Raw genomic sequence first — 13,824 nt, 5'->3', positions numbered from 1 at the left:
TTATCTCGGCGCCATTGGGCTGGCGCTATCACTGCGGGTGCCCCTCGGCCACCTGGCGACCCACGGGGACTATAGCGCCACCGCCACCCACCTCTCGGCGCCACCGGGCCGGCATTACCACCGCCCTTGTCTCGGCGCCATTGGGCCGGTGCTATCGCCTCTGCACCGCGCCCCCTCTGGGGCCTCGCCCCCTCTGGGGCCCAATACCGCGCACCTTGCGCCTCGCCCCCTCTGGGGCCTCGCCCCCTCTGGGGCCCAATACCGCGCACCTTGCGCCTCGCCCCCTCTGGGGCCTCGCCCCCTCTGGGGCCTGTGCCTCCCTGGCACGCTCTTCCGGAACCCCCCAAGCTGTTGGGGGGGGGGGCCCTGCTGAGGCCTCCTCGCTCCCCAATAGCCTCACCCGGTCCTCCGAATCTACCTGCCCTTGAAGGTGATCTTGTTCCCTGCATCATTGCAGCCGGTAAGTTTGGTAAGGCTGCCCCACTTGCCTCGGGCTGCTCAGCTCAGCCGCAGAGCTCCTGCTCCTGCGGCAGCCAGAAGGGAACTGTGAGGCAGGCTCCGGCCTAAGCTGTTTATAAAGGCCGGGCCCTGCCCCCTTCTGGCCACGTGACCCAGCTGGTCACCCTGGCAACCGGCACCTGAGCTGCCTGGGTGATTGGCAGCTCTGCCAATCACCCTCACAGTCACGGGGCACCTGCGTGACTCCGTGACATTGTTCAATAGGAGCTGCCCCTTTAGCAAGAGTGGTATGCTGGACTATAGTGTTTAGAGGAAGACATGGACATTTTTTGGGAAATACTGCTCATATGTAAAAGAACAGAAGACAACTTGGGTTAGTACTAAAAGGTCAATAATTGATTAAATAAAGTTAGCCTTCTAAAAAGCAACCTTCATATCAAGGGGCATGTAACAGGTTGGCCTATTTGCTCAACATAGTCCTTATTTCCCTGGGGCAAACTCACTCCACAGGGCACAACATATATTATCAAACAAAGACATCAACAGTAAAGGTTTAACTCACACCCTGCAGTCCTCTCCCAGGCCCACACAGCCTAATCTGACTCAGTGCTGCAGTCTCTACCTCACAGCCTTTTTTCCCTCCCAGCTCCCTTCCCTGGGAGCCTTTAACTTCCTCTGGAACAGCCAATTATCCCCATCAGCGGGCCCAGTCCTCCTAGTCAGGCCTGTAATCAGTTTCTTACTGCCTGCAACTGGGCTATAGCCTCTGAGATATGCAGTCTGCTACAGGGGAAAAATAAAACTTAGAGGAAGACTAGATTTTTCTGGGCATTGGTAGAGAGTTGCAAAGCCTTTTACTTGTAGGTAACCAGTTTGAATCCAGTCCTTTCAGTAGACATTAAAACCTATTCCTATCTAAAAAGTTTTTTGGTGTTCCAATTTATGGTAGGGTTAGTGGGTCTTAGGGTGCACCCTCATTGCAGATTGCAGAATAGCTCAGATACCTGGGCTAGCTTTAAATGTTTGGGTACTAGATGTGGTCTGAACACACCAGCACAGAGCTCAGTGGCTAATTTCTTTTCTGAAAAATCAGTTCAGTTTGCAGTGTTGACATACCATTATTCCATTTCCCTTAGCAGAACCTCAAGTAATCAGTATGTTCTGCCCAAACTGACACACTCAAAGAAGCAGAAATACTACATGTACCATGGAGAAAGAATTATCCCTATTGCTTTACAGGAACTTTCAGTCCAGGGCACAAAATGTGGAAAGCTTGCCCTGTACACAAAAAGAAGGGTTCATTTGTTAAGACTGGTCAGAGCCAATATCTTTACCTAACAGCAAATAGACAAAGATTTCTTTAAAGTTTCTGATTATTTGCAAATATAAAAAAAAGATTCTTAAACATTTCCAGAAAATGTTACATGTAGGGCTACACAAAAATGGACAGCCATAATTGGGGAACTTCTGGTTGGCTCCGTTCCAAGCCTGAAGTTAAAGTATCATTGAAAGATTTAAAAAACTGCACAAGCACAAGAGGGCCAGGGAGAAGGAAGAATTTGTAGATGTCGCAAATTAAAGAGCAGGAAAAATGAAAGCAAAGACTGAGACTACCTTAGTATGCAAAATATTAAGGTGGCTGTAGAGATCAGACAGACAGGCAGACAGAATAATAAGGATCTATGCAAGACATATGAAATCTCAGAATTTATATGGTTTTGTATCTTTCAGCCCTACCTTTCTATGGTTCCATCTTTCAGAGTTGATAATTTTAAGATTCAGGTTCCTCTAGATGCAATGGCTCAAATTTGGTCCAATATATTTCCAGTAAGCTAGAAAGATGGTTGTAGAAATACTGGTATGTTCCATTTCCTATTCAAACATTTCTGCCTTACTACTCCACAACAACCTCTGACCACATAATGAATGACATTTCTGTACAGCAGACCCTGTCCCTCAGGAGCCTGTGGAAGGAGTTAACTACAAAAGGTTTCTGATGTGTTTTAGAGCTCTTTTATGGAATTCCTGAAAACCACAAGTTTGTAAATAAAGAACTCTAAATCAGTAACTGGACAAAACAAAAGAGCCTATTCCTTCCTCCCCTCCCCCCAATATTGATAGGATCAGAGCTCATTAACAATAGCTCTTGACATTCTGGTATCAAGTCATTGTTGCTACCACTGGTATAATAATAACATATCTGAGGGGGGTGCTAGAATCTTTATTTCTAGAAATTCTTTATTTATAAAACCCTATTTGGACGAAGAGGAAACACAAACATCAAGACAATTTGGCAATTCAGAGTTTCAACATCCCTGCATATTATAGTCTTACTTCATCCCACCCATCTTTGTTAATGCACTTCAGTTATGACGTGCACCTTTTCCCTGTAGCGGTCCTCTTGATATATATTTCAATACTGATTTACAGCACCACGTGTGTTTAGGATACTTCTATACTTCTAGTAATTCCCTTCAAACCTGAATTCATTACCCCAACTAAACTAGGCCTGGGCTTTATTAACATCTGTCCAAATGCACTATCTTGACCTTCCTACCTCTCTATGTTACTCGTGCATTTGCCTAATGCACTATAATTTTAATCCCCCCCCTAACTTCTTATTCATCTTGTTCTACCATTAGACATTCATGCAGCTATTTCAGACTTCACTTGCTATGCCTTCCTACTCTATTTGTGCTCATTATTTCATAGCTTTTATTGGCAGCCATCTATCTTGGGAGACCATGGATATTGTGCCTTTGGTGGGTTACTGGGTACTACTACAGCTTCTTGAGTGGCTGAGGAGTCCAATGTGTGACAGGCAGACCCTCCGGCAAGTTTCCCATGCAAACTCAGTTGAATTTCTGCTGGCATGCCGAGTACCCTCTTGTCTTGCCTGCTTCTGATGCTTCTTCTCTATTTCCACACTGACCCTCTGCATCTTGAAGCAATGTAGGCCCTGCTTTAAGGCAGCTTTCTACTCACAGCAGTCCAAAGTGCTTGATTCCAGCACTGGCCATCAATGCTCACCTCACTAAGGTTTTTCTTGCAGACATCAACAAAATGGAGTTTGGCCCATCCAAGTTGATGGTTGCCAGTAGCCAGCTCACCGTAAAGTATGTCCTTGGGGATTTGGCCATTGCTTATATAATTCATGAGTCCAAACCAATGGAAGCATCTCTGTCTCAGGAGTATGTATATACTTGCCCATAGCATGGAGTACAAGTTGAATCCAGTACTTCAGAAATAAAAACTTAACATACAAACTCCCTGTGTGATTTCATCCATTTTCAACCCTATAACCTGCTATCAAAACTGAACTTCTAGATCTCAGCAAGCCTTTTCAGTTTCCCATATAACAAGCCTTAACTAGAGAAAAGAATAAAACTCCTGTTCATAAATAGTGCAGGTGATGAAAGGCAGAAGAAAGTTAGTTTCCTCCTTCCTCTTCCATTATGTTATTTTAAAAGAACAACATATATTTCTTCTCCATGATGCGCTTTGCAGACTCTTTCCAGCTTGTCAGTGAAATGAAATAAGATCAATTCTCCTGTTCCAAAAAGGTAAGTGATAACTTGCAGATACAGTCTCAAGCTCTGATCCTTTCACTTTTTATGAATAAGTTAGAGATAGCTTTATTCTTTCTGGGAAACCTTAGTAGAGACAGTAGGAAAGTGTTGGTGATTTACTAGTTCCTTCCCTTCACAAGCTGTACGGCATGCTGTTAAAAAGCATTGTGCTGATGTAGATACCATATTTCGGATGATTGAGAAAAGCAAGTGTCTAACTTTTGTGGTCAATGAAAACCTAACTGTGTCTTTTCAGTAATTATAAAATTTCATCCCAAAAAACTATTTTCTGCCAACCTAAATTCACCTCCCATGTTCAGCTGGATGCAGGTTTTTCCACCTCCCATTTTAAACTGCTGTATAGTACTGTGCACCATTAAATGATTTCTGTACTTTAACCCAGTGGTGGCTACTCCAGTCTGAGGTTCTCTGTTAAAGATGAATTGCAAAGCAAATGCAAACATAATTGGTTTTGATTTTTAATGATGCATGGAGTCAACCTTGCCATTTTTCTTTTTCTGCTTCCCTCTTTGTATCTGAAATATCAGGTACACTCCTTGCCAAAGGACTTGAGCCATATCTTCGGGGGACACCACTCCTGACACGACAAGGCTGTAACCTGTGTTCCACATGCCCTCCCTTTTCAGAAAGAAGATGCTGATTCTTGCAGTGTGGGACAAGAATCTATCAAAGTGCTCTGGCAAATAAAGGCAACAGAGGTTCTGTTTCTCCCAGTGTAAAGAATATGTCTTTATGCAGCATGAAGAAATATTTTCCCCCTTGCTTTACAGCTCACCTTTAAATATGGCATTTTCAAACTCCTGGAGGATCTGTAAGTGTGGCAACATTTGAGTCTGCCCTTTAGAAAATTTCTCACAGGACTAAGGTCTGGCCTATTTCTTCAGACATGCTTTTGAATTGTTCAGAATCCTAGATCCCTTGCAAATAGCTTTAAAACATAATAAGTAAATCTATTATCCAAATTATGATAGCTTTCTCCTGGAAAAATTGTGGGTCCTCAGAAAAGACTGCTCTTGGCAAATGTACAAGAATGTTGTCAGGAAGGTATACTATTTTTGGAACACGTTTTTAAATTATTCGCCTCTTAAAAGGAAATAGTTCTTTATAGTTAGGAAAGTCAAAGACAATAATCACTATCAGACCCCTTGTTTTCCAAAAGGTAAATGATAAAATAAAAAGAACTATGAAAAAATTTTATGCATGCATAATGAGTGTAGACTCTGCCTCATTAGCAGGGATCTTGGTTTTCCCTGATTAAAAAAAATAATAAAAAAAATCACAAATTCTCTGATAAAACCCCCAAAATCCATGATTAAAATGAAAGGCCACTATATATACAGATATCAGTTGAACACAATGTTTTCTTGACATAGTGCCTCAATCACGATAACAAAATAAATGCTGAATACCTATAAATGTTGGTATTTGATTTTGGGGTTTTTATCGTAGAAAATCAGAGCTCCCCCTGCCCCCTTCACTCACAGAATGCAGGTCCAGGTTCCTCACTCCCCACCTGAGCTTTGAAATTGATTTGGATCTTTTAATTGGTCCCCTGACTCGATTCGGATTTAGAGAATCAGGCACCGAATTGGGCTGAATCTCCTCTGAATCGAATCACCCTCTGAAGCTTCGCACAGCCCTAATATACATGCACATAGCACGCCCTGCCTGACTGCCCTCCTCTTGCTCCCCCAGCCCCTTGCAGGCTGGAACTCTGTCAGCCTGAAAACAGCTCTTTGCAAAGCTGAAAAATCTGTAGGTTTCTCTGTTAAGATGAGAAATCTGCTGTTTCTTTGGGTAAAGGGGAAAATCTGTGTTTTTCTCCATTTCCCTGTGGGAAACAGAAAACTTGGATCCCTGCTCACTTGAGGGACGTCTCCGCTCTTAGCCATGAATACTCTTATTCATGTTTTATGACTGAGCTGCATGGAAAAGGACTTTTCTTTGAAGCAGTATACAATGCCTCTGCCATGATGGGACTACAGGTTACTTGAAGAAAAGTTAGATCAAGCTGCGAGGGATTTAGCTGATAAAGAAACAGATAAGCCATATTGTAAAACAGATAAGCTGAAACAAGCCAATAGGTCTACATTTCTTCCTTTTTCCAGAAGGTATTTTCTAGACTCCAGATTTAGTGCTCTCCCTTCTTTTGCTCTTCCCCCTTGCTTCTGAATTCAGCAATGGGTTGAGGGATGAGGAAGGGGAAGGGCAGTGGTCCTCACCATTTTCTTGCCATGGCCCTTCTAGACACATGGACTCAAAGGAAATTAAGTTTAAAAGTATAAAAGATAAATGGTTCTATAAAAAAATGACTAAGACTCCCTTTCTGGATTTAATGATTATCCATTATATGCTCATTTTGTTCAACCTTTACCTCCTTATACACCTTGAAGATCTGTTTGCCCTAGAGCAGTGTAAAAAAAGGGAGACTTAAGACCAACTGAGCATCTAGGAAGTCTTCTGTTACATTCCCTTCTTCTACAGTAGCACCTGAAGAATGGTTCAGTGGATATCAGATGTTTCCATTTCCCACTAAACTCCATTCTTTCTTCTGTGATGAGAACGATAAATATTTACGCAAGATGGAAGTTTCTTTACATGCTAATGCTTTAGATCTGGCTCAATGAATGTTACTAAATAAACACCTTCCTCCTTTGCTAACATTTGAACCATTCTCTTCCTCTCTGTCCTGTGCTGCAAATTATGACCATGTCCATATAGTCAAACCAAAGAGAAAAATCACAAAAAGAAGAGAAGTTAACCACAGTAACACAAGAGGCCTCAGACCAAGATACCATTGGGTTGGTAGCTGTAGAAATAAAGCAAGAAATGCTCCATGTTTACAAAGTCACAGCAGTGTGTTTGGGATGAATCCTTTACAATTTTCCAGGTCTTTGTTTTGGCAACTGGTATTAGTCAAGATGGAACAAAGCAATTTAGGATAACATGATTCTATTTTCATCTTGCTTGACACCTGCATAAAGTTAATGAGCCCCACACACAGCTATTTCAGGCCAGATTAGTCTAATGAGGGTTGTAGAATGTATCAGTCCACTTATTTTTTCATAACTTTGAGCAGAAGGTGAAAATACAAGGAAATGCATCATGCCTTTTTCTCCATTTCTTCAGTGACCTCTTCTATGGTATTCTGAGTATACTGGACAGGTGGTTAATATGTAGCAATATAGATCCATTATTTCTAAACTGGATTTCTGAGAATTATATCTATTTGTTTACAAGCCCTAACAAAGGCTCTTTGATCAGCGTAGGCTTGAAGTTAAGGAAGCTTTGACTGGGAGGTGGGAAACACAGGATGCAGCATACATTGCTCCTGTCAGGCTGAAATATTTCCCCTTCCTTCCCAGCCACTATTTCTAGTTGTCCCAGTATCAATTCTGGCAGCACTGAATAAACACCAGAAGAAGCCATGACTGGTTTCCCTCAGAGGAAATGAAAAAGTTGGTCAATATAGAGCCTACATGGGGAAGAATATAGAGAGGAAAATGGAGACATCTGGGAAGACCTCCTGAACCTCCACCAAATCAAATCAATTTAGATTTCAATGTGGTGCTATATATGATTTAAGAAAAAACCCCAAAACAATAGGGAGTGGGCAGGGAAGAATTTGGTGAGGATCTGCAGAGAGAAAAAGCAGCAGACCAGACTTGAGTATGATATTGTACAAGCAAGTCTAAATAGATAAACATCAAAGAAACTCATCTGGCCTTGAAGCAGAATCTGTCACTTGCAATTGTTACTATTTAACTGGGACCTTGGGGTCTTGGCCATGTTTATACATGTGTAATTTTTCCCCTGTTATATAGGCTGTCAGATTATTTCCCCCAGCTATAGGCTAAGTGCTGCTGAATGCACCAGCAAACAGCATGGCACAGTGGAGAGCTGCTGCTTTTGTCACTAGCAAGGGAATTAACTTCAGCCTGAATCTCATCTTTCTGATTAACAGGAAAACTCATACAATGGTAGTTAAACCGGACATAATGATAACCTATGATTTCTGAAAACCTGTTCTTTTGTATCATAATGCATAAAGGAGGAATAGTACACAGCCTCTTAAAACTGAAAGAGACAACAATTAGGGTGCTGACAGAAGTGACATTTGTTACATGATCAACCCCCTGAAAGCACTCTACAGCCATGCCCTGACAGAACTGCATGGCTGCAGAGCACTTTAAAAGTGCCTGATCGTCTGACAAATTAACTTTTATTACATGAGGGTTCAGATGAAGGTGCTTCAAAGCACTACTAATCAGTGCTCCCCTCTCCCCCCCAGTGCAGGCTGGGCAAACCCCAGCCTGGAGCTCCATCCCATCCCTTCTACCCCCTCACATCATGCAGAGAGCACTGAAGCTGAGGGGTGGGGGCAGGGCTAGAGGAGAAAGAATGAAGACATGCAGCTCCGCCTGGATCAGCTCCGAAGTGGAGCTTGGTCCCCCAGCCCCCTGACCCAACAGGGAACACCTGTTGGGTCAGGGAGAGTGCTGTAACTCATGGTGCTTTCTGTGAAGCACCATGAGTTACAGTGGGGAGCTACACATCTGTCAGCGCTCTTATGGCTTGATTCTGCAACTCTTATTCAGATTGAGTAGCATCCTCAGGGCTAGGGAGATCAAGTGGCCAAAGAGTCAATGGCTTTAGGCAATTGTAAGGCACTCTGTGTGGAAACTGAGGCAAAGGTTTCTTTTGGAGAGAGGGTACAGGGGCTACTGAGGTCTGGCACTCATGTTGAAACAGAATGGGAATAAGAAGAGATGTGATATTCAAGAGAATATTCACCCCCAGTGCCTTAAGGGTTAAGTTCACTCCACATTATAATACCTTCTTCCTCAGCTTATTACTCAAACTATTTGTCATGTTACCTTCATAGAATTACAGAATCACAGAAGTAGGGTTGGAAGGGACCTTGTAGATCTTCAAGCCCGACCCCTTGCCTGGGCAGGAGAAAAACTGGGCTCAAATGACTCCAGCCAGATAGGCATCAAGCCTCTTCTTAAAGACCCCCATGGTAGGAGCCAGCACCACTTCCCTTGGAAGTTGGTTCCAGCTCCTGGCCACCCTAACTGTGAAGTAGTTCTTACGGATGTCTAATCTAAACCTACTCTCCAACAACTTATGGTCATTATTCCTTGTTATGCCAGGGGGCGCTAGGGGAAACAAGGTCTCTCCCAAACCCTTCTGGTCCCCCCTAGTGAGTTTCTAGACAGTCACCAGGTCCCCCCTCAACCTTCGCTTGTGAAGGCTGAACAGGTTTAGGTCCCACAGTCTTTCACTGTAGGGTCTGCCCTGTTGTCCCCGGATCATGCGGGTGGCCCTCCTCTGGACCCTCTCAATGTTGTCCACATCCCTCCTGAAGTGGGGCGCACAGAACTGGACACAGTACTCCAGCTGTGGCCTGACCTGTGTCATGTAAAGGGGAAGGAACACCTCCTTGGCCCTACTTGAGATGCACCTGTGGATGCACGACAAGGTCCGGTTAGCCCTGCCAACCGTGACCTCGCATTGTCGGCCCATGTTCATCTTGGAGTCATTATTGACTCCAAGATCCCTTTCTGCCTCCGTGCCCTCAAGAAGGGCATTTCCCATCTTATAAGTGTGCTGCTGGTTACTACTGCCCAAGTGCAGCACCCTGAACTTGTCAGTATTGAAACGCATCCTGTTTTTGTTAGCCCACCCCTGTAACCTATCCAGGTCTTGCTGCAGTCTTTCCCTCCCTACTAGCATGCTCACCTCACCCCAAATTTTGGTATCATCAGCGAATTTAAACAGGTTGCTTTTCACCCCATTGTCCAAATTGCTGATAAAGAGATTGAACAGCACGGGCCCAAGGACCGAGCCCTGGGAGACTCCGCTGCCCACTTCTCCCCAGGTCAAATATGACCTGTCCACCACCACCCTCTGAGTATGACCCTTCAGCCAATCTGCAATCCATCTGATTGTGTAGGCATCAATGCTACAGTCACCTAGTTTTTTAATGAGGATGGGGTGGGAGATGGTGTCAAAGGCCTTGCTGAAGTCCAGAAAGACTACGTCTGTGGCGATACCTGCATCCAATGCTTTTGTGATCTGATCATAAAAGGCAATCAGGTTAATCTGACATGACCTGCCCCTAATGAAACCGTGCTGGTTGCTCTTGAGCATCATCCCTGAAGCCAGCCCATCGCAGATGTGCTTCTTGATGATCTTCTCAAAGAGTTTCCCTAGATTGAGGTAAGACTGACAGGCCTATAGTTGCCCAGGTCCTCCCTCCTCTCTTTTTTAAAGATGGGGACCACGTTGGCTATCTTCCAATCATCTGGCACCTGGCCTGAGCACCATGAGCGCTCGTAAAGCCTTTCCAAAGGCCTTGCAATAACCCCTGCTAGCTCCCTCAACACCCTGGGGTGGAGAGCATCTGGATCCGCTGATTTGAACATGTCCAGCCCCTCCAGAAGCTCTTCCATGTTTCTCACTCTTAACTACAGTCATTTTTGAAATTTTAAACAAAATGCTTTTTTCACCAAATGACATGTATTTGTCAAAACTAAAATGGAGGCCAAAACCCTGTTAGTATCAATGAATCTGTTGACTTGAGTTTTCAAACTACCAAAAGAACCTTTTCCAATATTTTTTAAATAAGGTGATACGGTTTTTGAAATAACATTTTGATTCAAAATGCATTAAATACAGACTAACCACAGCTATACAGGGTGATACTGGGATGCTTCTTTTTAAAATTATCAAAATGAAATGTTTTGATTGAGTTGAACAAGCTTTTACTTTCACTTTGTCAGCTTGTCAACATTTTAGAGGAAATACTATAGCATAGTAACTATTTCACCTACATCCATCCAGCTGTAAAAGGTTAATTTAGCTCAGTTTAGCAGGATCAGATGAAGGAACCTAAGCTCTTTTTTTACATTTACCAATATCTTTACTTCGCTTTCTTCTTCCCAGATGCCTCCCCTGCCCCCTGGCCACACCTCCCACCAAACCAAATGGTGATTAATTTCTATGCTTTAGAAACTTTTGAAAAAGGTCTTAACAGCAGGCCAGACCCTGAGGTGGTGTATATCATTGTCACTTCACTGAAGTTCACAGAGAAACATCAATTTATACCAGCAAAGCATCTAACTCTATGAGTTCAGCACATTCTCAGATTGCCATCAACATATGGTAAATGGAGGGAGTCTGCAAGTGAGGTGAACTGGAAGATGGGTGGAGGTGCTGAGGGAGACACAGTAGAGTCAAACAAGCATGTAGAACTATGTTTCCCAAAGTTTTCCTCAGCATGACCCCATTCCCTCAGCATGGCCCCTCACTCCCATCTCACAGCCCCCCACCCTTGTAAACCCATCCATGGATGTTGCAACCTCATGTGGGAACTGCTGATATAAAAGAAGCCAATGTGCTCTCTTCTCTGTATGTACACAGTCAGTCAGAGTTCCTAAAGCCCCAGAATTCATACTGTGGGCATTTATAGATGTGCTCTGGGAGGTGGGGGTGCTTCAGTTAGTGCGGCTTCGAGACCCGTGCTAATTAAAGTGCCCAGAGTGTCATGTGTATCAGCATCCCTGCACTGAAAAATGGTGGCGAGGGTGTTTAACTTTCTTGAGCGAGCTTTAGTTATGGTGCCCCCACTGCCATTTTCAGCATGCAGATGCTGATATGCATGATACTGGAGTCTGCTGGAGCATGATAATTACCACGCTTCAGCAGACTCAATTAATCTAGTCTGCCCCAATGTGCTGTAATTACAGCGCATTGTAGCAGCCTCCCTGCACATGTATAGGAGACCTATGTTCTCATGCATATACAGTGTATTCTTTGATAACACAGTGATACTTACCCTACTACCACAATTATAAAATCTAGTAAATTCCAGCCATTGCGGAGGTAAGCGTTGGGGTGAAAGAGAAGTCCATATGCTATTACTTTTAAAAATGCTTCCACTGTAAAAATTATGAGAAAGAGATATTCCACTCGTTCCTGGGAAGAAGAAAAGAAAACAAGAAAGACAATGGTTAGTTTGACTGAAAAATATTTGATAAGAATATTACCTTTTTGGCCATTTCTTCCAAGGATTCTCCTGGTCACTCATTTGGAAGCATCTTATCCTGGAATCTTGTTATTTGCCACCATGTTTCTCTGCTCAAAATTGCATGGTTCTGTGGCCACCTCGACAGGATAGTAACAGTTTATAGTGGTAGGTATCTGAGTTTGGGGTCCTTGAATTGGCTGAAACTATAAATTACAGAGACAGAATGCCCAACTCAAGTGAGTGAAAGGTGGAACGTATCAGCTGCTATTTCACTCCATGGGATACATTCAGAGATATTTACAGGTTCCCAAGTGAATGATGTCTAACTCTCTCCCGTCTCTGGAGGGGGAATGATACTGAATGATCATATGCTCACACACAAATCCTCTCCTGGAGCTGCAAAACCCTTTGTGAATAATATTTAGTAATACTGTTATGCTCCTGTGAAAAGTGGATGGTAGAATAAGAGCAGACCCTTGGCAAGATAATGTACAAATTTTGCTTAAGAAATTCACATTTAAAAATTCAGACTCTCACGAGAAATACACTAATAAACATTTGGCTCAGTTAGATCCAAATTGATCCAGTAAAACAATTGCTAGTCACTGCTCTGTTTTATATGCCAGTTCTAGCATAACTCTCTCTGAATGCTTCACTGAATGCATGCACTACAGCTTCTCTGTGGAAAAACAATGTGAGGACACGAGGATTACAAAAAGCCATTCCATCATCTGACCCGGACATATTCCTGAACTTCTGAGATTAGCATTCAGCTCTACTTTGCTCCTAGTAACACACTGGTTAACAAAGTCCTCAATGCTCTAGCAGATATTCAAGAAATATGTTATCCAGTTCATCTGCACATTTCTTTTAACCTATTAGGCATGCCTGAGAAACCATGTCTTATAGTAGCAGACAAGCATTCATTTTTTAAAAAACACTAGTTTTCCATGAGATAATGCTATCTCAGTATTAGCAATATTCACTGTGTTTAGTTTCAGCTTAGCATGACTCACACTGAACAAATGTAACTGAATTGCCTGTCCCTATCTCCTGTAAGGGGAGGTAACCTGCTGTTTCATTCAGGTTTAAAGTCACAGTGGTTTAGCTCAGGTTATATTACTAGAGATGTGAACAGATGAAACAATTACATTGGTTTAGTTATCTCATGCTGTGAAGCAGTAAGTTCCCCCTTCATTTTAAAATGTTATATATATCATTACATCTATCCACAGCCTCTGTTATCTGATCCAGTTGTAAAACTTCAGAACATGACCGCATTAAAAAGGTCATCACTACCTTTCCCACATAGAGATATCCAAAATACTAAAGACTTCCCTTTCTCAGGGCCTAGAATAGGAAATAATAGTTACAAGTGTTGGTAATCATTTATTTTTGAATGGTCTAGCCATTTCTACTGCCAGTTTCAGATTACTGCATTTACTTGAAAGAATTAGTAGAGTTACACAGCCAACAGCCTGGCTACACAAAAAGGGTTCTAAAATGGTAAATGGCTTGCTGATTCCTGAAATGGGCTCATTTAATGCCCCTTCTTTTCCCACAACTCCCTAAAGCTGAATGGGTACTTGATGCACAAATAACAGTAAAACAAATACTGACAATTAAGCTCTAATCACACATCTGTAAAGTAAGTGAAGCTGCCAGGGGACCTCTTTAAAAAAAAAAAATCAATGTGGGACGGGAAGTATTTGTGAAGCACCCTTTTTGATTGCCATACAC

General features: G+C 42.9%; 1 protein-coding gene across 7 annotated transcripts in view; it reads right to left on the bottom strand.

Moving 5' to 3' along the window:
* CACNA1C (calcium voltage-gated channel subunit alpha1 C) overlaps positions 1-13,824 on the bottom strand; it is a 665,915-nt gene that overhangs the window by 255,945 nt on the left and 396,146 nt on the right. For all 7 annotated transcript variants that reach the window (XM_090043440.1, XM_090043443.1, XM_090043446.1 and 4 more), the window contains exon 4: positions 11,893-12,032. In XM_090043440.1, the coding sequence (XP_089899566.1) occupies positions 11,893-12,032 (140 nt within the window). The remainder of the gene's footprint in view (positions 1-11,892; positions 12,033-13,824) is intronic.

Source organism: Crocodylus siamensis, chromosome 4 (assembly GCF_052110815.1).
Source record: "Crocodylus siamensis isolate JL-2025a chromosome 4, ASM5211081v1, whole genome shotgun sequence".
In the NCBI taxonomy this organism is placed as follows: Eukaryota; Metazoa; Chordata; order Crocodylia; family Crocodylidae; genus Crocodylus; species Crocodylus siamensis.
The sequence above is the reverse complement of the archived record's forward strand: the minus strand, read 5'-3'. Positions and strand labels throughout refer to the sequence as shown.